Source organism: Sinohyriopsis cumingii, chromosome 6 (assembly GCF_028554795.1).
Source record: "Sinohyriopsis cumingii isolate HCF-2022 chromosome 6, ASM2855479v2, whole genome shotgun sequence".
Taxonomy (NCBI): Eukaryota; Metazoa; Mollusca; class Bivalvia; order Unionida; family Unionidae; genus Sinohyriopsis; species Sinohyriopsis cumingii.
In genome coordinates, this window is record NC_142966.1 from 76,020,042 (window position 1) to 76,045,626 (window position 25,585).

General features: G+C 37.1%; 1 protein-coding gene across 1 annotated transcript in view; it reads left to right on the plus strand.

Moving 5' to 3' along the window:
* The window catches only part of LOC149797245 (digestive cysteine proteinase 2-like), a 46,237-nt gene that overhangs the window by 14,629 nt on the left and 6,023 nt on the right, over positions 1 to 25,585 (plus strand). The window contains exons 2-6 of the mRNA XM_089961943.1: positions 8,010 to 8,191; positions 14,824 to 14,966; positions 16,437 to 16,595; positions 17,976 to 18,008; positions 23,714 to 23,908. Coding sequence (XP_089818069.1) covers positions 8,035 to 8,191; positions 14,824 to 14,966; positions 16,437 to 16,595; positions 17,976 to 18,008; positions 23,714 to 23,908 — 687 coding nt within the window. The 5' untranslated portion in view covers positions 8,010 to 8,034. The remainder of the gene's footprint in view (positions 1 to 8,009; positions 8,192 to 14,823; positions 14,967 to 16,436; positions 16,596 to 17,975; positions 18,009 to 23,713; positions 23,909 to 25,585) is intronic.

Genomic DNA, 25,585 nt, shown 5'->3' on the forward strand with positions numbered 1-25,585 from the left:
AATGTCATTGGGTGATGTGTTGCTTGAGAATTTATCGAAAAATGCCAAAATTCATTACAGAACCGCAGGGGTTTTCGCGTAAAGGAAAAAAAATAAAGTTTACTGATTTTCTTTGACAAATCGACTAAAATAGGCGAAATAAAATTCAACAAAAAAACCAAAAATTCAGAAATAACTTTTTTAAATTAAAAATTATTACAATAATTCTGTAACTTTCAGAAAATTTCTGCTATCTAACATACAGTTTTAAATTTAATACTCCTTGTCGCAGTTCGAGCATGTGTCCGGACTGGTCAGTTAGTTTGAAATGTATTCGCAATGATAGCGGATTATGACGTTATAGATAAACTTGATTGATCGATTCTTGCATGATCAAATATCCAGGAGGTAATTGCGGTGCAAAAGTATAAAGAATATATCCTTGCTGAGCTTGATTTGATTTTTTCAATATCAACTTGACAACTGCCATCAATTACATCACATGCAAGATTGACCGCAATAGTTGAAGTTATATTTACAATTCCTGGTGAAATATGGTGACCACCGCAGTATCGATTATTGTTATATCAGAGAATATTTTCTGGTTGTGGTATTTTTTACACTCTTCCAGTATTTTAGGAAATTATTCATTCATGATATCGTTGACTGATTTCTTTAGTTCGGCAGCGTTAAATCCAGGAAATTTAAATGGTGGTAGATCTGCTTCTGTAGTTGAATATTCATTTATGAAAGCTTATTTATCTTCTGACTTGATTACCGCTTGCATAACACTCTAGGTCAAATGTAATCTAATTCAATATTTCTATCTGTTTGATAATTTCCTCATTTATTTTTGTAAACGTCACGTAAAAAAGATACTTGGTGAGTAATTGACGTAATTTTTCTCGATGTTGTTTGTGTACGTGATTAATATCATAAAAAATATATCTGATGTTTTTTTACCACGTTCCTCCCAGGAGTATTCCATACAACCACCCTATTCGATTATAGATGTGCTGTAATATACTACCGTTCGGATTAGCTTTTATGTCTTTCCATATCGTATTGTTTTCACAAACTGGGATATTTTCCCAATACGATTGTTTATCTGAAACATAATCAGATCGTTCTGGCTGAGGCGTTGTTGCAGTGTTGGTGGTGCTATTTCAGGCCATCCTAACATAAATCTCACCGGCAAAGAATAAATATCAACGACGTAATCTGTAGAATTTATATCTATCGCAGCTGATAAAGTTGTTTCATGACCAGCGATAGCTATTTTTGATTCTTTTTCGGGTATAGATTTTATTCTGGGCTGGAATTCATCATTGATTGATTCAGTCTGTTAAGTGCCCGTGGGTATACTACAACCTGCCAGTCGGGAGGTCCATCTGGTTTATTTTTATTTGCAACTACAAGAGAATTCTTCTACAGTAATCCACCAAATGATTTTGATCTGATATTTGGCCAGCTGTAATATACTCGTAATTGTGCTAACGCTAATTCGCTTATTGGAATTGCAGTTGGAAAGTTAAAACTGAATTCAGGATTCGTTGAACTTACTGATATCATCGTCGTTTTCAACGGTGTTGTATTATTTACAATCTATTTCAGCAACTCGTTCGGCGTTGACATTATGTAAAGTCCTATTTTATAAATCAGGCGTGGATTCTATCGCAGTTATTGCTTCTTTGTAGATTTTAATCATCTCCGTGAACTCAAAATCTGACATTGCTTCATCATTAAGACTTTCCGATATCTCCGTGGATAATCTGGAGTATGCTAGCGTTGCTATATGTCATTTTAATACATAATCATGCAGTTTTGCATTTGTGCACGTAGTTATATTTCTTGCGATGATATTTAGAACAACGAAAATCGTTGTTGCAGCAGACGCTGAATAAACAATTATGTCAACGACAACGTAACGTATGCGATATTTTTTTACTTTTACTGTGTATTCGTCAACGATATTTTTTTTTGTTGCCATTCACGTACTTGATTATATCGATAATGTTGAACGTTGATCGGAATGCTCATTTTTTAATAGGATGGTAATTTGTCGACTAATTCAACACACCAATAGTAAATCAAGCAGAGTTTTTTCTTCGGGGTTCCACAGTAAATGTTTCTCGCCGTTTTTCTCCAACATCACTAACATAAATCCAGGAGATCCACCTGATGGAGTCAGTGGATAACGCCGTGAAGTTCTGGTAGATATCGTAAATGTTGTAACGCCAAGTACTACGAGGTTGTATATACCGGTAACCGCAGCGTTTGATAGATTTATTAAGTGGTGACCATAATTCTTGTCCAGACGCGACCCCGTATACTACACTGTCGGTATTTTTTTTATGTCAACGAGCTTAATATCGATGACTGGTAGGCTTCCAAAACATTCATTAATGGATCTATTCATGTTTCTACGAAAAGTTATAAACAATTGTACATGATTGCCATAATCAGTTTTAAATGCGGCAATTTCATTATTAACCGAAAGGTTTTCATTATCGATATATTTCTTCGTTACGGCGTCATTGTCTGATTCTGGTTCTCCAAGATCAGTAATTTCATTATTAGACATATTAAGAGAACCAGTCATTGTATCACCGGATCGATGAACTCGATCAAGAATACTATCTGATATCGTTGACATAACAAAACCAGGCCTAATTTTTCACCTGCTATCAAGCACAGCTACGCTATTTTCAGTAATTCTGCTAACTTTAACAATAATATATTTCAATGAAAGATTGCTTATTTTTAATTTTCCTTGGCATTCTTGATATGCAACCACTTCGTTTGGATCTACATTTGTAAGATTTAGCAATTCAGAAAATTCATCGTTGATTTGTTTACTTATATTTTCATGAGTTATTACGTCGGTGTGTTTTTGTTTTGAGGACCGTCCGTTAATATCTACCATTATACTTTAAGATCTACTTAAATCGTCTGCTTGTACTTTCGAGTACGACTTTTTGAGGCGCGTCAGAAGAGTTTGAAATAGCATCAAGTACAGAAATAACTTCACTACCAGATACTGGCGGATCTGTCATTGTTTGTGTTGGTAAAGTTGAATACCAAATTGGAGTTTAAATTGTGTTTACGTAATCGTTAAATTCTTTTGGTGGAGCCAACCCATGCGAATTAAAATAAATACTTTCACGTGGATCAATTGCGTATGCAACCCAATGAGTACCATCACCGGAACTTTTGTCAAGATTAATGATACCGGCTTCAATATTGTTTGGTTTTAGCGGTAATTGATCGCCCATAAAACACCTCTAAAACGTTTTATATTTAATTTTGTAGCAGCATTAAGTAAATCAAAATTTGACATTGGAAATATTAACGAAGTGTTCCTGGAGGTATTAAACCGCTTCCGTTTCGATAAGGTGTTCCTGGTAATTTTAGACCCTTTCCCATTTTTTAAAGCCTTGTCCTGTTGCTTTCATTGATGCCATCTCAGCAGCAAGTCCATCAGCACCAAGTGCAGCTACTCTCACAACAGCTGGGACTTCAGAGGCTATTAACGTAGTAACGCTAAAAGAAATGAAAATATACCGCCTGTTTTAATTGAGTCTTTAATGGCGCCTGCAGAAAGATCGAGTTTAACGCCTGTTTTTGATTGTTTGGCGTTATTGAAATGCCTGACTTGACGTTCTGACAGCGATAACTTATTTTGACCACCCGTGATCTGATCTCGCTTTAGTGATATTATTACTCCACAGTATTTTGTTGAGTGTAAATGAAGTATTTTAATGTTACCAGAAGTCAGACTGACACTAACATGATTATATGACATTATAATATGATGAGCAATTTAATTACATGTTTTCCACTGGGGCATCAATAACTCGCATTCTTCCAAAAACACCTTCAAGTAACATTGATTTATCTCTTAGTATAACATCGATTGCTCTGTAACCACCGAGATGTAGTAGAGATACACGCGCTCGGAAGTTTATATCAACGACTGTCTGCCTAAACAAATCTAAGTGTTCCAGTGAAAAAATAATAAATCGGATACAACGTTGTGAAAACTCGCTGAGATATCTGAAAACTAGTATCTATATTTTGATCACGTCCCATAAATGTAATCAAACGATAATCAGCACGTGCAACGTGATTGTGTTCAAAATTCAGCACCACTTCTTCAGACGTTTCCTGATGTCCTTTTATCCTCAAAGCAACTTCAGAAACTCCAAGTGTGTCAAATACCATTGAATTTCTTACTTGGGAATCTACTCAGGCATCTACCTGAAGTGCGATGAATATATGTCGTGGTGCTGACAGTCCCCGCTGTGATGCTATCTGCCACGTGAATAACCCAGTAGCTTTACTTTGAATACTATCTGTGGTAATTGTCAGCTATGATAATATTGATCTACCTACCTAGTTCATAAAAGAAAGTAATCGCTGTTCTTCAGCAAGCGATGGAGTCATTGTTGGCATCCACAGCGACAGTCTTTTCAGCGTAACCTTACCAACATCAACTGAGTTGGCGCCATATTGCATCATTGTCGGTGGATTTTCTGACAAGTACCACGGTGTGTTTAGCGCCAAATATAACCTTTCTAACATTTCTGCAAAATCCAAAGATATGTGGTAGTGGAATCGCACATGAAAACTCTTCTTCGGCGCTCAACATTGCTAGACGAGCTGAGAATCCCAAGTTAAAATTTTCATTCATGGATGCAGCTTCAGTTCCGGCTGCATTTAGTCTTAAGTTTCTGTTTTCTGGATGATCATTTGTATCTTTTGAAAACAGCATTGACGAAACCGCTGATCTTGAGTAATCGTCGCTGTATCTTGCAAGGCCAAGTATCATCGAGGCAACGTCGACGTTTTCGAGACACGATTCAATATTTTTTCCGTCAATGTTGTATATAGCACTGTTAAATAACAACATAACTCCATTGTTAACAAAACCAACACGATCACCAATTCCATATGTTGTATCATCTGCTTTCAAAAGTCTACCTTCGATCTCGATAAATTCCCCGGCGGGCAAGAAATATATACTTGTATCTTGAACTTGTAATTCTATTATTATTCCACTGGCGTTAGGTACACGTGCGTCATAAGAATAATACTGATAATCACGAACGGACTCATCTTTGAAAACTGGCGCGTCCATGTCAAATGCTGGATCAGATACACGTCTGAACATTTTATTATAATTGTTATCGTCTAACACGAAGACCACTTCCTGCTATTAAACTTACAGTTATATTTTTCCTTTTTTTCTGTTTGTGGGTTGACTAGCCAACTTTGCTACTTTTTGATTTGCAGTTGATTTTTTTATTTTACGAACATTTGCAAGCATAACTTCAGTGCTGGGTAATTTTACTGGTTCGTCGTATTAATCTTGCTAGTCTTTTTTTGATTGCCGAAAATTCTTTACCGGCAATATTACCAATAGATTCCATTCCTGGTTGTGTTGCAATCGGTATTGCTTTTGGGGCTATCCTTCTAAATAAACCCTGAACAACATCATCGAATCCATCGCCGTAAGTAGGCAATCGCGAATTTATCACCTTGGCCATTACAGGTCCACGTTGAGCATTATGTACGATCATCTTATTTTATTGTCACTGATCTAATTACATACCCTCAGTCACTGTGATAATCATCAACGATTTCATCAATGAGAGACCGATAAACATTAATGCCCATGATACCACCTGTAAATAACCGTTGACAAATATCAGCTGCTTCATTGATGTTTCTAGGTAATTATTGCCCGCTCGTTTTCTGCCAGTCAGAATTTCTAATCGTTCAACGTCGGCAAGGAAGTCACTGGGGTATGGAGTAATAAGACCCTCCTGGTACCTTTACCAAGACCACTTCGTGTTGTTTCTTCTTCATCAATACGATGTGAGCTGAACGGCATTTTTCCTGGCAATAACACATCTCCGGGTCATGGTGCTCTTTTAACTTCTTCAACTTGTTCCCCAAAATTTGCGAATTCATCTTTATGTTCACCAGTGATTCTGGATATACCACGGGACTTTCGAAATACAAAAGGAACCAATTTTTTTCTGAAACACTACCGTTTTTTTATTTAATAATTTATCACGATCTTGAGATCCTACTGTGGTAACCGCTATAGCTCTCTCTCGAAGTAGTCTACGACCTTCTTCGGTACATCGGACTGGTGGTTTTGGTTTTGGTTTGGGCGTAACAAGATCCATTACATCACCGACTTCCTCATAGACTTTGCCAACACTCCTAAGTACTTGTTGTATTCTTGTAATTGTGGTTGAACAGCAGCTATTACACCTGGAAGTTCTCGTAGAATCTTTTTTGTTTGTTTAGTTCTTTCTGCTATTTTTCCAGTTACTTTAGCAGTTTGTTCTAACGTTGGAAGAATACCTTTGGTAGCCTCTGTAACTCCTTCGGTGGCCTTCGTAAATAATTGCTCTGCACCTCTGCAAATTCCACCAGCGACTCCTGATGCGCTTGTAATTTTTGTCTGACGAAATCACGGGCTGGAATATATTTCTCAATTGCCTGTAGTCCCTTTCGAGCTAATCTAGCTGTGTAAGATTCCATAGCTGGTAAACAATCACACATTATTTTGTACCATTAAATGATTTAATTACTCATATATTTACAGCAGCAGAGGCGATGCCGACCACAAATGAGTGTCCGGCGGGTAAACAAACGCAAGTACTTGAAAGAAAAACTAAACGACGACGACAAAATAAAGTAAAAAAATATACAAACCCAATTAAGAAAACCTCAAAGTTAGAGGCTTCGGTTTGACGTTATCGACCTTATTTTTTTTTCCCTCGTTTTCGCAGGAAGCCTAATTTTTCAAAAATGGACCTCCCAAAAAATGGTCTGTTCACCTCCTCTGTTGCTCTTTTTAAATCTAGCACATCCTTAAAGATCGTTATGAAAAATGGACCACATAAAATTACCCAGCGCCCTGCTAATTACATTGCATTGGCTACGAAGATAAGAGGTTGGTGATTCCGATTCAGATAATGAGTTTTCCCAAAGAAAGACAAAACAATTGAAAGTAATGTTTCAGCTGTGAGTAGAAAATTTCATAATCTTGGTGGAAATCGGTGGATCAGATGGCAAATTCTCCATATAAATACATTTTGGTTTATCTTACCCTAATAATCAACGGGAGAAATAAAAGAGAGGGCTATGGAAGATAGATACTGTACAATTCTTAGTCCACTGTTACAATTTTTCAATTTTTTAAGGAAATTGTTGCTGCAGTTGTTGTTGCAATTGTGAATGTTTTCATTCTTGTTCGTTTCCAGACCATGTGACGACCCAAAGTATGTGAATGTAAATTCAGTTTTACCCATGAGTTGGTCTTATACTTACATAGTATAAATTCTGTAAAAAAAATAAATAAAAATAAATAACAACAGCTTGATCAATATATCTTAATTTAAATGGATGCTGCTTTATGAACGTATCTTTTCTGTCTATCAAAGTAAAACAACGAACATTTTTTAAAAGTTTACCTGTTTTGAAAGCATGCACATAAAAATAATCTTTTATCACTTAATTTTCTGCAAGTATCTTTTTTTGTCAGAATGGCAGATTAAAACATACAAACCTCAGTTAGGAAGCTATTTCGTAATTATCAGCTTTGCCAAAGATGAATCTAAAACAATGGTATGTCTTTTCATTTTGGAATAAATATAACTTGGGTAGTTTCATAGTTTATTTACAATCATTTGCTGATGTTATGACTTTGAGAAATAAATAATATTATTTTAATATAGGTACTTTTACATTTCAATGACATTAGTTTTGTTCACTTTTATCATGATATCGAGTTTTTGAAAACATTATAAGACACGGACGCTCTCTTAACCGAGATACAGACTCAAGCAAACAGAGGTGAGATGTCAGTGATCAGTAAAGGAGTGTTCCTTAGAGTACATGGACCGGTGGCCCTGACGAAACTTAAAACGGTTAAGGTTGTGTGCAAGAAAGCATAGCTTGTTTGTCATTGACATCGGCGAAACTTTACATATCGTATTTTATATTTTCAGGGAATTGAAATTAAACACCATCATAATGTATGCCAGTTTTCTGACATTTGTTGTGATAGCATCTTTGGTAGCAGCAGGACCAAAAGATCTGAGTTATTTGGAGAGGTTTGAAATCGATCCAGCCAATGAAATCCAAGCAAAGATGTTTGGAGAATCATGGGAACTCTTCAAGACAAAATACAGTGAGTTCAGTTTATATCAAGAACTGTCTAGAACTTCATCCGTATACTTTAGCGGGGCATATTGCGATACTCTTGTCTATCTGTAAATCGCATCTCTTATACAGTTGCTAGGAGCTGCTTAGTTGAAATTCGCCAGACATGGCGCATATTATGTACATACGAAGAAAGCAGCTATAACTTAATGGGCGGGGACTACAGCGTGCCAACGTATCACACAATACATGCTATATCAAGTCGAATCAGTTAACAGAAGAAAATGTTGCATTTGTATCATGCAAGTTATACAAAAAGTGTTTGGGTTTGACTCAAAACATTGAGTTTCATTGATACAGTTAGCAGTGTAGTTTGATCCATATTATATTGTATTACTTGTGCAGACACAGTGATTGCATATTTAATATTTAATTTTGATTAGAGAACCATGCGTTGATATATAAATAATATGATAGTCATTCACTATATAGCATGAGTGGTTAAAGTACATCATGAAGACACAGAGTTTAATTGATTTTCGAATGTAGTGACTTCTGTAGAATACGAGGAAGTTCAATATTTATAATTAAATATCGTTATGAAAAATAATAACAATCCTTACGAAATGAATAACACAGCTACATTTTAACCATAGTTTAGAAATAAATGTCAAAGCACGCAAGAAGTAGATCTGTTAGGAACTAATAACTAACAGTATAGAGTTCTGTGTTACATGATTCTGTTTCAACGAATCTAAACAATTCTTACTCAGCTTGGTAACATTTTAATTTTTTTATCTATGCTGGCCAATAACCAGAAGAGTGTTAAGCCTTACATGATATCCTGTTGTCCATCCATCTGTGAGCACGAGTTTGTTATGACTACTTTTAAGCTGTTTGGAGGATTGCCGTGACATTTTACATGCACATTCATCGTATGATCTAGTTAGTTTTAAACGAAAATGGTGCCGCTTAAAATTCCTTTATACACGCCACGTCATCGCTCGTCCTCCTGAATATATGCCAATATCAGCATGGTATGTTCACCAAAAAACTTCCTATAATGGTGCCAAGATGATGTGCGCGTGAATTCATTTAAGGAACTTGATAATGACGTACTATCAGAAGAAATATTGAATTTTTGAGGAAATGCATTTTGTAACAAATTTGGACCCAAGCTTTTCAGCATTGTTCTTGTTTTACATTAATACGGGGTTCGAAATTAATACAGTTTAGGGAGCATTTTGCTCGTTATATCTCTGACAAAATACACGAGACGTTTCTTGCTAGTGATGTTCAGGAAGTATTTTAAACTTTACATATTAAGATAAAAACCATGGTTGTCTTCATTGAAAATAGACTGATCTTTTTCCATCAAAATGCTGTGAATTCTGAAGCGAACTAACTTTAGGTCCTTTGCATATTTTATTTTAACCAGTGTTCAAAATACTATGTTTTTCAGCCACATGACCAGGAGAAGTGCCGTAAAATAAATTACGAACCCTAACTTAAAATCAACTTGCCAGACGAGCCATATTGTTCACAATTATTTTGATACACCTACCAACTTTCCCGAAAGTTAAATGTTTGGTCCCTTATACTTGTTATGTTGTTCGTGCGACTGAACCCTATTCACATTCTGCCGGCTTTATGGGGTTCCACAGCTAACAAGATTTCCAACAATTTCAAAGTTTATTCATTGTGAGATGTTGATTTCTGAGTAATTTTGGTATACACTTCTGCTCAAGCACTATGTTACTTTATGCCTTCAGGTCATTATACAGTCTGTGTATGACATCATGATTTGTATGGACAGAATATCAAGGTGGATTGGAGTAAGTTAGTTTTCCGAATGCTGCAGAAACCTCCATATGTCTCTACCAAAGTTGAAAACAGCTGAAGTTGATGAGACAGTGGTCTTTTCTTTATATCATTCAGTAAATACTGTAACTTCAAGTTTCGCAATTATTTGGTCTGATAGTACTTTGGATGTGTAACAATTGCAGAAAACACATTATATCCATATAATCAGTGTCCATCATCTCATTGAACTAAATGACTGAAATAAAACTAACTGATCTCAGTTCCCTTAGGGTTAAAACATGGTATTGTTGATTTTTATAAGTCACTAATACTCAAGCTTAGCATATGTGTCAAACAATCTCATCGGTACTGCTATATGTAACCAGTGATGAATTACCAAGTCAGTGTGAACAAGGAACAACTTGTTATCATTCATGCAACAGAAATTAGCGCTAATTATAGGTAACCAGTGAAATACGGAGAACATAAATAGTGGCTGGCATCCGTTCGACTCCCTAAGACGATGTATACGCAATAGCATTGGTAGGTTTGATGCATTTCCTCTGGTGGATAAAATGGCCTTACATGGAACTTAAAGCTGTCTGAATTGACGCAGCTGTGTTCTGTGATAAGTAGAGCCTGGTGGCGCACTGCTTCCTGAGTAGGTGCTTGCTATACAGTTGATACAGCCACTGATTGTCCTGATGTTGCACTTTGAATTATATCTTGTCGTCTCTGTTGTTTGCCAGTGACTCCCGGTCATCGATGCCGATGTTGAGATCCTTCATATCACGCTTAAAGCGGATTTTCGAATGTTCTGCTGGTCTCTTGATATGGGTAAATTCACTGTAGAGCATGTCCTTTCGGTTGAGTGAATCTTGCATACCGTGCACGTGTCCGAACAAACGCAGCCGTCTCTGTGTAAGAAGTGGTAGTACAATTGGTAGTTTGGTCTGGGAAAGGACGTCAGCATTGATGACCTTATCCCTCCATTTGATACCAAGAATGCGATGCTTTAAGCTAATTTAGAAGATGAAGAGTTTCCTGTATTGGTGATTGCAGGTAGTCTATGTTTTGCTACCATACAACAATATACTGATTACGCATGCCTGTCTGATCAGCATGTTAGTCTTGATGGTAAGTTTGTTGTTAACTCAGGCACATTTTGTGAGTCTGCCGAAGGTGGTTGCCGCATTTCTCATGCGTGTGTTGATCTCTTAGTGAGTTTGCCGGTCACTGTAGATCCTAGGTAGCAAAAGTCGCAGACCACGTCCAGGGGAATGATCTAAAGGTTGAATGCTAGCAGCTGTACGACGCCTCTTCTCATGACTACCGTTTTCTTGATGTTGACGAGGTAGAACATGATACATGAACGAGAGATGCCGTCCATACGGTTCTAGAGCCGGCTTTCCTTGTGGGAAACAACTGTTGCATCGTCTGAGAACGAAAGATCTCTGATGAGGATCTGCCGTTTGTTGGTGTTGATTATCAGGAAGTTTACATCGAGCTTCGTATTTAGGTAAACGCCTTTCATTTCCGCATCGAAGATGTAGCTAAGAAGTACAGAGAAGAATCTGCCATTGTTGATATAAGGATTCCACGACACTTGATCTATAAGCTGTAAGTGCCGTAATATTTTATCGTATCTTTCAGTGCAATTAAGAAGACGATCTGCATAAGGTAGATGGACCACCAAGAGAAATCCTATTAGGAGGATGCGTATTAATAATTTACAAGTCTCTTTGGAGAACTTCATAATGAAATGCTGTATTTTGTCCAATGACACAAGGTTTCTTTAAGGAAAATTAGATAACCTCCATTTTTGCAGGCCCCACGGGCATCTCACTTAGACCACGGAATGGGCCCATTCTAGATTTAGAAGGGCCTCTGGTATAACGCTAGATGATTCTTTAAGCTCACTTGTTTACATTTTTCTCGGTTTTAACATTGTTACATCTTATGTTTTACCAAGTAATACTTCATTTTGATAATTATTTGAAATATATTATCTTCCTAAAGCATGTTTGTGACATCCTCCTTGTTTATAGTTTTTGAACTTTGTAGCCATATAGACATTATTTTCCTGTTTTTGGCATAAGTATGCTGCTTCTTTATGTACAGCACCATATTAAAATGCTTTCCATGGAAAGAGTTCATTCACAGTAGGAGATTTTAAAATGGACATGCTATCGTGCATCAGTAACAAATCAGTGATATAAACAATTTTGTGTAAGTTTGTCATATTTGAGTGATTTAATTGTCTCATACAATTTCTCATTGTCATAATGAGAAGTAATGACTTAACATAAACCAATCGGCCACATTTTGTATGAAAGGATGTATCATTTAATTGACCCCTTGTTTCCAGAATCTGAAACCTATCATTTGATGCACTTATAGATAATTTTCCAGGAAAGTTTCCCTGGGTATATAATTATTAATTTAGTTATATCTATATCATTTCGATATCATTAATTTTCTGCTTATGTTTCCTTCTGATAACTTTTTTCAAAGTGTCTGTAAGTAATTAAAGAACAATATAGTAACAGAGTTCTAGCCAGGCACATATTCCATTACGGATGTCTTTTGCTTAAATCATTCAGCCACAACACCATTTCTTGGGGAATGTAATTAGTCTTAGACCGGGGAAATCTGGTTTCGATTAATTGATTATTCTCAGTTTTACTGATTATTAAATCAATTTCAATCGAATTGTCATCCAGACCAGAAGCCAAGTGGAGTATCAGATGCCCACCAACTAACTATCATGAGCATATGTTTACATTTGTATATATACTCACATCTCGATGTTATGTGTATTTAATTTACATTGTTTCTTAGTTTGCATTCATTATATGCTATGGATAATTGTACTTTTCCATAATAAATTTTATTTATACCTGACCCGAATCATGGATTTTGGTTTTGTAAACATGTTTATCTCAATCTGAGTCAAGAATATTGGAAATTCCCCACGAAATACCGGACATACCTATTATGTATCACATTTAATATTATAATTTTAGTAACCGACCTTCTAATTATAACAATGATTTTACCTTGTAAACATTTGGAACCATCCAGAATGAAATTTTCCATAAGGTAATAATTTTGGTTGCTAATTGTGACCTAAGGTCAAGAAGAGGATTAAATACTCCTGTTTATCTGGAAATTATTCATTCGTGCTGTAAGATCTGAACAAAATCAAATGTATTATTGTTGTTTCCAGTATTTCATTTTGGCAGGAATTTATTTATTCAAGTTATTTAATTCAAGTTATTCTTCTCTGCAAGAACAATTTGCTCAAAAATAACATTCTTGGAAATATAGACTTAGATTTATAGAGAAAGACAAATAAGACTGTGTTTTTGGATTGTATTATTGTGATCCAGCGAAAGACTTTTGGCATATCACCAGGACACGTGCCACCACAGGCACATCAACACTTCAAGCGTTGGATCTATTTTGGAATACCAGTAAAATTTATTCAGAACTTTAATTATCATCACTTGTTTTAAATATAGCACAATTATTTGGGATTTATTTCGCAAAATCATAAGTTCTTACATTTTCAATTTCTATTCAAGGGAAATAAATTATGTGTTGAATTTTACAAAGCTTGTTGGTTCTCGCTCTTCTCTATTACTTAATTTGAGGCCATAGAGTTGTAATAAGTATATACTGTTGTCATTGATTCACTTTAGCGAACCTAAAGTTTAAATATTGATTAAATGTCTAAGAACTGACAGATTGAAACATGCGGTTGTGCCACTTAGTTCAGTACTATTGAGCACTAAATCCTGCATTCCATGTACGCATCCAGTGGTTTTGCCCATCGTGAAAATCTTGTTATTGCTACTCCACCGGAATAGAAAGTCTTATTGACATAGAGGTTTCCAAGGTAACCAATTTGATCTTTTTCTTATTGATTATCTTAGAAAAAAGTTTCTTGTTGAAAATGTATTTTCTTTTGCCAAAATATTACATTAAAGTGTCCAGTTGGTCTCTTAAAATGGTACTGATATGTCATTCAGTATTGCTGTCTTTTCAGCTATCGTGAAAATGTTGTTATTGCCACTCCTTCTGAATGGAACGTTTTTGCGAAATAGAGTTTTCATCTCCGATTTGTCCCAACCAAACATCGTGCCAATCACTAACATCCAATATTGTCAGTACATCAGCTAGAATATCAGAGATGACAACAACACTCAGGAGTTAAAATAAGATTTAGTTTAGTTGTGTTGGTTTTAATGCAACATTTAACACATTATCGACTATATCATGAGGATGAGATTGGCGCTAAGTGCCTCTACTGAAAGGCGATGCATCCAACGCAGGCGAGTGTAGGTTGTATCAAACCCAATGGATTACGAGTCTGACCCTTTACCAGCTGAGCCACTGTAACTCCTAAAGAGGTAAAAATGGTCTACTCTTGGATTCCTCGAAATTCTTTTGGACATTGGAGCATCTTCTGTTTTGAGGAACTTTTGTTAAGGTTGGTACATCGTGATTCTAATGGTTCCTTGAGGGAAGATAGTTTATTATGCTCACCAGAGTAATTATGAATTTCTGTTGCAAATGTGACCATTTGAGTTGCAACTTGGATACATATATATAATTAATTGTAGAGAATCATAAGTCTGTTATGACTGTTTAAGAGTGAATGGAAAGAGGGCATCATTTCTTTGTATTGAAAGAACGAAAACGACTAGATTAGAAAACTTTTTGTTAGGGAGGCATTGCTAAATTTAGATATTCTGCAACGGAAAGAGTCTGTTGACACCTCTATGTACAAAGAAAACCCTATTTTGTTTGATAGATATGACGATTTTAGCACTGCTAAATTTGTCATTCCAGACAAGCAGTACCAGAGCACAGGAGAAGAAGCATATAGACTCTCTATTTTTGCTGAGAACATGAAGAAAATTGAAATCCACAACCAGAAATACATGAAAGGAGAGAATAGTTACTGGCTGGGAATTAACCAATTTTCAGATCTGGTAAAGTCATTTCTAATGACGAAGTATAATGTAGAAAGCTGTTAAAGAAAAGCTACGTTAAAAATCTAAATCACACAGACACACCCACACACGCACCCACGCACACGCACACCCACACACACACACTGTGCTCTTTGTAAGTTCAGTAAGTTTAGGAGACTCAATTTTCACTCACGAAATTGTAGTCGGCACATTTATGTTCCAGACGATAACAATCACAACAATCATTACTACTACTGTTGTTACTACCATAAGACATGTTACAAAATAATATATTGTAATAGTGTCCTATGACGTTTACCCAATTCCCCTCCACCCCTACCTCACCGCTAATTGTATCTTAAACCAAAGATAGCAACATGGAAGATGTGTAATCTGACCCAAAAATTATCATCCAAGGATATGATACCTTCCATTACGTACTGAACTATTCCATTACATTCTGTCTTGGGGTCTTTCTTTTGCTTTCATGGGAAAAATGTCCACATCTGAATCTAAATCATTACAAACTGCAGCTTGGCTATTTAGCCAGCTCAACATGGGACAACAGGGTGCTGAACAATGATGTATTGTGTTCACGATGGCATGAATCATTTTACTGAATGATCACGAAAAGATTTTACGAACAGGAAAATGAATATGCGTCATCAGTACTAAACTAGTAGCGGAAATGACTACATGTTGCACACATTAAGCGTAGATTCTATTCAGGCACGCTGATCATATGCCTGTATAAGTGTTAAGACTTAACCAGCGTCAAAGGTCGCGCACCAGCAGTCAGGTCAAGCCCGCTACAAAGATAAATGGCTACGTGAGTTCGTGATTCTCCGAGATTATCTTAATCACTCAGTCTAAGAAGTGGTTAGAAAAGGTGTCATTCGAGTGATGGAGCTTGCAATTTAGATGATGGAATGTTTATTTAACAGAACAACTATTTAAATCGTATTGGAACAAAAGCATATTGGCGGATTTCATAAAGATCTTATCTAAGCAGTGGAACTTGATGGGAAATAAGCCTGGGGAGACCATTGGACTAAACTGACTGTGCTGAGGAAACGTTATTACCCTTCGTACACCAAAGAGGTCACTAAGTTGTCTGAATATGTTTCTTGCTTGCTTCTCAGCAATATCCTTTTCATGTGTAATAAGATTGAAAAGGTTTCAACAACCCGAGCTTTTTAAGGACAACCAATGACAACTTCTTAGAAAGTGTCCAATCTTCATCGCATTATGTAAGTTAACATTGCTAATCAGATTGAAATTGCACTTTCGACAGTTAAGAGAATAAATGCCTTGTGGGTAATTAATGTATTAATATCCAAAGTCATATAACCTGAAAACATCCAGAATAAAAGACGAGTTGGGAACTGATAGATTTTTAGGCCACAAGGGTTAGATACAGGCAATGCCACAATACACAGCTCTATAATAGATTCTTCCAGAGTTTTTAAATGTAGTTCTCTTTTTCAGAAAGCAGAAGAGTTTAAAGCGCTGCATAATGGATGGATACATATGAGAGTCAATCTCACAGATACCACCTGCAGCACATTCCTACCCCCACATTATGTGATGCTGCCTGATACAGTCGATTGGAGAGAAAAGGGATATGTAACACCAGTGAAGAACCAGGTACATTGGAACTAAGATGGTTATACATGGTTTGCCATGTGAAAAAAGTACAGGAGCAGAGAGAAAAATAGAAAAAGAAAGTTAATTCACTGTTATTGACATCCAAGTACATATGATGGCTTCGTATTCCAAGATTTTAATTTAATATCGAGGTGCTTTGGCTAACATATGCAGATAGCACATCATGTTGGATCAATTGCAAAATTTACGTGCAAAATTAAGTGTTAAACAAGGTCAAATGGATATGTTCATGGTCAGATATTTCACAAACGCATTTTAAACAGATATATAAATCTCATTTATGTACGAAGAGTATGTTTTTAGTTGTCTTGCCTGTACAGAACATTAAAGACATTATCATCAGTGTTTTTGTTATAATCATCTCCATTAAGTTTGAATGCTTAAGACAGTGTGAATTTAGAAACAAAACGACCATTAAATGAACTTAGTAAGTTTGTACTGTTCTCGTTGATATGTTAGGGGAACCACACATCTGGATAGCCAAATATTTGATTCTTGATCAATTATGTGGAATGTGAAACAGTTAGACAATACCGTATGTACTCGCTTGTATGTCAAGTCCAACTGCAAAGGCTTAGATAATATACCGGCAGGTTTGGGTCTATACAGTTTGTTAAGAGTAATCAGTGAAACAAACAATGTAGAAAATTATCTGGGTCTATGTTGTTTGCAGTTTGACTCGTTTTATAAGCTAGCATATACTGTAGGTGCATTCATTTAATATGATATGACACTTTTTTTCAATTAAACTAGCAGACACGATACTTTGGTAATTTAGATATAGAGTAATTTAAATGTCAGTAGTAAATGTAGTAGTCAAGAAGGATACTGTATTGCATGGTTGATCTGGCATTTTATGCATACCCGGATGTTCATCGTGTTTCTGTGATAGACTCCCGGATTGAATCTACATTGGTGTCTTCTTTGACATCAGCTTATTGATCTCTTCAGATGCAGTGATTTAAGCTTTCCCAAATTCCAATTCGTTTTTAATTTCATTAATACTGTAAAGCTAAAAATATTTTGAAAGTGATAAAGAGCGTGGAGTATGTAAGATATACAAAACCGCATTCGTATTTGGTTCAGAGGGGATTGGAGTGGATGCTTAGAATGAATTCGCTTGATATGGCTTGTAAATAGAACAATACCTGTAGGTCTGGACATGTCCCATTCTATTTTCTTTCTTTTCGCCAAATTGTAAGAAAATATGTATGCAGCTTTGTGTAGATATTTCAAATAGAAAATAAGCCAATCATGGCCTGGTCAGATAACATAAGCTTTCAACCTCTGTCATATCCTTACGTTTGTTCTTTTCTGTATGAAACTTGTTGCTATTATTTACTATCTGTTCATTTTCAGGGACAGTGTGGCTCATGCTGGGCATTCAGCGCAGTAAGTATATTTACATTATGTACTTGAAGCTCTGAATTGTTCCACCAGAAACCAGATAGTTTACATTTCATAATGTTGTTCCTTTAAACCCTCTTACACTTATTGGAATCGCAAATGGTTCATAGTTTTCAACACGCATTTTTATCAAGGAAGTCAATGAATGAATTTGACGAAATTTGGTATCCTAATAGGTTTAAGTCCGTTTCATACCCGTGCTTGACTGTGGAAATATCGAAGCAGTAGTAAGGAATTACATTCCAGTTCACAAGCTCGACCAGTCCGCATGTCATTTATCATCCACCTTACACCGTCCCAGCTGCCGGCCAACCGGTCTCGGCGGCAGGACAATCCATATACGGTTTTAGCGACCATACTTTTGTAATCTTGGATTAGAACCGCAGGCCGTCCACGTTTCTCGACGGTATCAACATCGACGGCAGACCGCTTAGTCATCCGACTGCCCATCCAGACCTACGATACCTGTTTTACATGGCGAAACGATATTACATCTGCAGCCGTTGGACCCAGCCAAAACGTCCGGGTCGACCGGAATTCCAGTTTTGCCATGCTTGGTGCTGTACATGATGCAATCACCGCTGATTACATCTATAACAGGGAAAATGATGATACGTCATCACTACTGTATGGAACGTAGTACCACTAGTCTCAGAGTGTACAAGAGGACCCTCCCCCCTCGACGATGAGGAGAATAGGGACATTCCTGAACATTCCAATCCGTTCATTGAATTTAGCTTCAAGGCGTGTATAGAACACATTCCACTAGCAACATATCATACATATAAGGACAAAGCCACAATGGATGTAACTTACGATGACACCAGCTTTTCATTCATAGACTTGCCAGTCTTCAATACTTGCGAACATTAGCAAGCTTCTCTGGGATAAACTTGGCAATACCGGTATTACAACTTTCTCATCCCACTGTTACAAATCACAAACCGACATGTATTATCCAGATTTACCAATTCTAGACAAAGACATTTCTGTTTAGACTATGTCTATTTCGCTGTATTATAAAGCAGACATACAAGCGTTTAACACCAATTAAATGTTAGCCAGGAAAGTCCTCTTTTCTACACCCCTAGTCTCTAGCGATATTTCGTCAAGCTGAAAAAGCCAGAAGCGACCATGTCTGGGATTCGTTAAGGTAGTTGAAATGGCCGCTCACCATACGATGGTGAAACCCCTCAAGGCATCTGTAGCATGGGCTTGATTAGAAGAAACGCAATCCTGCATTCATCGTCTTTCAAACCAGACCATGCATTGAATCCATGCTCCCTGTCACTTGAGTTTTCCACCTGTTATTTGTTCGAAATGAGAAGGCGAGAAACGAAGAGACATGAGTGTTGCCCTTTAAGTGTTCATTGCAAGCTACTTTCTCTGCGCGACCCTGTCAGGGAACATATCAGAATAGAGACGATCGCGGCCACTGAGAGCAATGGGCGGCTGTCCACAACGGCTGTACTTTCGGGGTCAAGCGAATTATAGACATTTATGTGCCGAATACTTTGACAGGCAGTTAGGCATGGGAGAGGCAAAGCCAAATTTCTCCTCTCTCAGGTCTCCTGCCGACCACGAGTGACTTGCCCTTCATACAAATCGAATGCGACCCACCCGTGAGTGTCATATCCCTTCTTTGTCAGCAGGCTTGGTTCAACATATTTCAGAAACACGTTTGCGTTATAAAAGTCCCTTCAGAAAGTCTCAGGATCTTATTCATCCGACCCTTTCCACTTTTGTCGTCCGCTTTCATGACGGAATTCCCAAGCAATTCCATGAAGGCGGGCATTTTGCAAAACAAGACTCTGGTTTGCTAGTAAAATGTACGATGGAAATTGTCCGAAAACTGTATTTCCAGAGCTTATGCTAAAACATCTCTCTGGTTACAAAAACCAACTACTATTGAGACTTGTGGCAGACTTTAGAAGGCTCAATTAATTATATTTGCCCCGAATTTCAAGACGGAGAATTTATGGTTTATCTATCTTCCAGTGCGACGCGACGAATAGGCTTTCAGTCTCGACCTGTCCGACGCGATGGAATGATATCATCAGGCATTTGCCTTTATGAATGAGAATATCTTCGTTAGTATTCGCGATAACAGTTCAATATTCAAGTCCGACACATTCCTGGCAGACTCAATAAAATGGCTGTGCATCTTCGTCTCTCTATTTCCTGACACAGTAGAATGGACCGTATACACCATCTAAATCGACTGGGAGGGAATATTGACAGATTCTGATTTCGAAAAAAATTTTTGAAATGAGGGCAATATACTGGAACGTATTTCTGATTGCACCTTTATTATGCGACAAGTCCTGGATCAGCGAACTGTTCGATTTAATGACAGTCGTAACCAGAACAAAATTGTTTCTGCTTTTGCGCTGATCAAGCAGTCGAGGTCGCTGATATCTCATCTGTATCCGGAGACGCTCCACCTTCATGTCGGGCTCTGGTAGGAGTTGTCTTGCCGGAAAAGGAGTTCGGTCCTTCCGTCGTGGAGAGGATCGTAACAACTACAATGCCATCGACTTTGAAGGCATACAAAAGGAAATGGCGAATTTTCAATGACTGGTGTCACATCAGTAACGTCACATCAATCTCAATCTTCATTCTGGAACTGCCTACATTTCTTCTCTTTCTCTGCGTAGCCAAGAAGTTAGCCCTAATTACAATCATGAGATATCGCAATATGATGTCAAATATGTTAATATACCACAGACAAGATGATATTGGCCGCACCAAGAAGATTTCTGACTTACTTTACAGGTATGTGACATATCACTCACCTTGTTCCCAAAAATGGGACCATTCACTGGTTTTGACGTGACTCGTCTCGTATAAGTTCTAAGTTATAATACAAGACTTGCTTCATGGCAGAGCTAGCTTCAGCATGCTGGATGGGTGAGCTACCTGCACTCTCCATGGATCCAGACTACACGCAGTTCTGTTCAAATGGCTCAGTCGCTCTAATGATGAGCATGTAGTATGGTTTAGTTTTTAAGAACAGGATACCATCACTAGGTAAACAACAGATACATTTTCATCCTTCTACTCGCTTGACCCCAGGAGAATCGAAGCTGCAGGAACAGGTACGAGTCCTCAGATATTGTCTGTGGCTCACGAAGACTGTCCACAATTACCTTAAAATATTATTCCTAACGCTTAAGGCAGGAAAGTCTGACATAACCTCACAAGTGGTGGACGATTGGGTGTAGTATTTAAATCAGTTTAATCTGAGCTTCGATAAGTTCAAGTACGACGATTAAAAACCTTTTCACGTGAAATAAGAGCAATTTTAACGATCCTGGCCTTCTAAAGAAATGTTTGAAACTGGACATAGTGGAATCAATTAGCTGGTACATGCAGTCTTCCTTCTCCAGCTTGTATTTGCATGACATGGCCTCACAAAGGATACAAACGAGTCTTGTCGGCCTGCTGATAGTTACCAAGGAAGTTACCACGTCACATTCATGAAAGCACAGCCGCAGTGCCAGGCATGAATTATTTGTCATTCTCGCTGAATTCGCCGGGAAAACGTTTATGAACGTAAGACAACACTAAGGTACAGGATACCACATCGATCTATCTCGGATGTTTACTTCCACATTTTCTTCTGTTGTGCTAAAACTAACGTTAACAGAAGTTCATCCCTTCAACAAAGAGACTATTCGGTGACACCGATAGAGGTAGGATGATTAGCACGTAGTCCTCCTCGTAACTATTTTCCTAGTATTATTGCGATGAGCTATTGTATTTGACAGAGAAGGATAATAACCTTTATAAGTATTGTTTCTCTCATAATACTTACCTGATAACATTACTAAAATCCTATCCACCTTTCTCCGTAATGCGAGCATTATATTAAAGTGTTTGCTCAAGTTAAAATTGGTTACATCTGGGATACGGATAACCACCTAGCGAGTTTAAAGTGTAGTTAACCTATAACAGTTACTTCCATTCGTCTATATATTATATAAACGGAAATAAGTTTTTGTCGTTCAGGGAGGGCTGGATTCGAATTAAGCGGGGAGTAACTCTAATGTTAAAGTGATCAGGTAAGTATTATTGAGGAAATATAATTTACTTAAACATTTTTTCAGATTTAAGTTCATATTTTTTCGAACTGGACATAGAAGGGTGATGTCAAGCATGTTGGGTTTGAATATTTGTTGTATTATCAGTTTAGTTTATGAAATTTCTTAAAATTTTGCATACTGCTCTGTTTTGTCTGTTATTTGGACATCATTTCACACGCATACCAGGCGCCAGAAGGGGTCCCACAGTGAAGATTTCGACTGCAAATCTGAAATATCGACAGTATGTCCTTAGTCACCCATCTTGGTTCACTTGCACATTGTTGCTGTCGCAAGGCATTTTCTAACTGGTCAATATACACATGTAAATGATCACCTCTTGAATCATTTAACACCTTATATTGTACGTTGAACACTCTTCATAGTGGAGGCTGACATCGGCAGTTTGAACATGTGATGCAATTGTGTATGGCAATGAATCGTTCTTACACAACCTTCTATTTTTACCAAATTCTCTCCATCCTCTCCACGTTGATGTCCTTTAGTCCTGACTCAAGTAAATAAAGGATGATATTCTGGATGAGTGAAGTGACTGGGATTTCTAACTCGGGTTAGGTTATTTTGTTCTGGATGCCTAGTTACTAACTGGAGGGGGATTTTTTCATACCTTAGACGGGTGCCATGAAACGAGATATCATATGGAAACAGCAGCCAGGTATTACATTATTAAAATCAGTTGTCTCCCAAACATATATTTTCATAACATTGCAATTTCCCATCTTAACATTGGTCAGAATACACACATTAAAAACATACGATCCCCTTTTTAATCAAGAGGGTGGGTGTTAATCAAGTGCATTAGATTGATTTTGATAAGTGGAGAAGCAGGCGTTTGTCCATATAAGCTGAAAAAACGATATTAAAATCTGAATAAATGGAGTTTTGCAATAGATGTATTTTTCAGTGTTTCTCAAACTGTTCCAGTAGACCAGCCGGATGCCAGCCGAGCTGCTGTATCTATAGGGGCAATATATTCACTCCAGACACTGAGGCTCTGAAGATATGAAATGAGAACAACAGCAAACATGTTTCACAGATTTGTGGTCACAATTGTACTATCATAAACAAATCCCAGTCATGGGTCAGAAGAGCTTCTGGGTTGGTCTGTCGTCCGTTAGCACAACTTTGTTATCGTTACTCCTATGCTACTTGGAAGAATTGTATTAATATTTACATAAAAGTTCATTTTATGATCAAGTGTACCCCATATGAAAATGGTAACGATTGCATATCCAATGTAGCCACCACGGAGGCCATCGTGAAAATCTCATTAAACGGTGTTTTCATTGAGAGTCTTCTGATGTTGTCTATTAGGTACTAAATGAAAATGCTGACAATCTATCATTCAAATATATCTGACACAGCAGCTTAATTTGAACAAAATTGCAATAGCAGAAGAATATCCAAGATGGTTTCAGCTGCCAGTAGTAAATAGAAGAAATGGTTTATCTTCAATTCCTGGTAGTTCTTGTCGGCAAGCAGAATATCACTCCGATGGACTCCTGGGATTTTCTTGTTTGCCTGAAAAATGTCGAAAATACATGTGACAAAAAAGAGTTTAAATTACTTTTTTGTTCTCTTTATCAGATAGGTTCTCTAGAAGGTCAGTACTGCCGTAAAACAGGTAATCTGCTCAGTTTCAGCGTACAACAGCTCGTGGATTGCTCCAACGACATAGGTAACAAAGGATGCAGTGGTGGTCTGATGGACCATGACGATGCCTTTGAGTATATCAAGCAATATGGTATAGAGACCGAACTGGATTACCCATATACTGGCCAGGTAGAAACTTATATTTTGTAGTCTTGCCTTCTTAAGTAAGTAGCTCAACATGTTTCGCTATATCTACAATGATGCCGCATTGAGAGTTTTGTTTTCGACTTGTACCCAGGAAGAGTACATCATACTGCATGTTTCCGATTTGACAGTCATTTATGTAATACATATGAATTCAGACTGCATGTGATGCTGTGTTTAATTCAATATTGTTTATATACTCACAGACTGTAGTTGCTAGAATTACACAGCATATCTCTTTGAAGTACATTATATACTCTTCACCAGCATCTCCGTGACGACTGCATTCTGTGGTACCTTACTCATAATGTCTTCGGGTTGTTCTAGTAAAATATAATTTGAAGCCATAGAAGGTAAGCTTCATAAGTGGATCAGTGACCCATAGATGCAATTTAGAACTTGGTGTCACTTTGATACTGACTATTTGAGCAAGTACCCTGGCAGATACTTTGTAGAAAGTGTGTTCGTTGGGTACCTTGTACGTTTAAATTGAACATTTCTGACTGGATGTATCTTTGTAATATGGGCACTCAATATAAATAAATCAATCAATTTCTCCTATAAGAAGAGTTCATGTACAAATACAGGGAACGGGACAGACAAAGAGAAATTAACCATTTACAGTTAATATTTCGGAAAGCATTCTAGCAAGTCAACGATACATATTAATCTAATACAAATGAGAAAGGAATAAATGAAGCATTAATAATAAGGAAATACACGTGGGCATGGAAAATGGCACACAAAATGGCACATAAACATTGTACATAAATCTTAAAAAGCAGGGAGAATATCAGTACGAATCCGTTATTGATAGCGATTTCGCTTTTACAACGGGGTGCTATAGGTACAATATTTTGGTATAAAATTGTTTTGGAAAGTTCTGCTTTTGACAAATGTTTGGTCTTCAAGCTAAGAAGTAAATTCATGATACAAGGATCAGGGTCCAACACTCCACTGAAAATACTTATAGAGTGTACGACAATGATCTTGAACAGCTATTACAATATGCAACATCAAATCTGTCTGTATCCCATTATTGGTAGAGATAGATGTTATAAATAGGTACATGAGCAGATATGGCGCTTAGTGTTTACGGTATTCTGGAAATCATTTATAGTGTGTACAACTTTGACCCTGATCAACAACTACGTTGTGCAACAGCAGATCTGGGTCATCCCCGTTCATGGTATCGCCCGATCAAATGTTACACTCATTTCATGGCGGGATATATCTTATATATAAGCATGGAAAATGGATCTGGGATATACGTTATACCTATTCAAATGAGCAGATATGGACCTATATATGGTACTCGAACACTGTACTTGGGAATATTTCCCTACCTGTCCATCTCCAATTTGTACATAAAGTTAAACAAAGGACATGTTTTAAAAATTAATCCAAGAAAGACTAATTTATTACCAACTTAGATTTATCTCGCGACAAGTGTTTATTTAGAATTGCACAAATTGCCAAAAATTGTTGAACTTTGGCAGCCATTCTGAAACATGTGTTATTGCCATTCCTATACATAAGCATATCTTGGACATTGGATTGTCGCTAAAAGACTTCTTTGATGCATAGTTAGTCTTAAGCAAAAGTGACGATGGCCTGGTAAACAACATGGCTACATTGTTGGCCATCTTGCAAGTCTTGCTA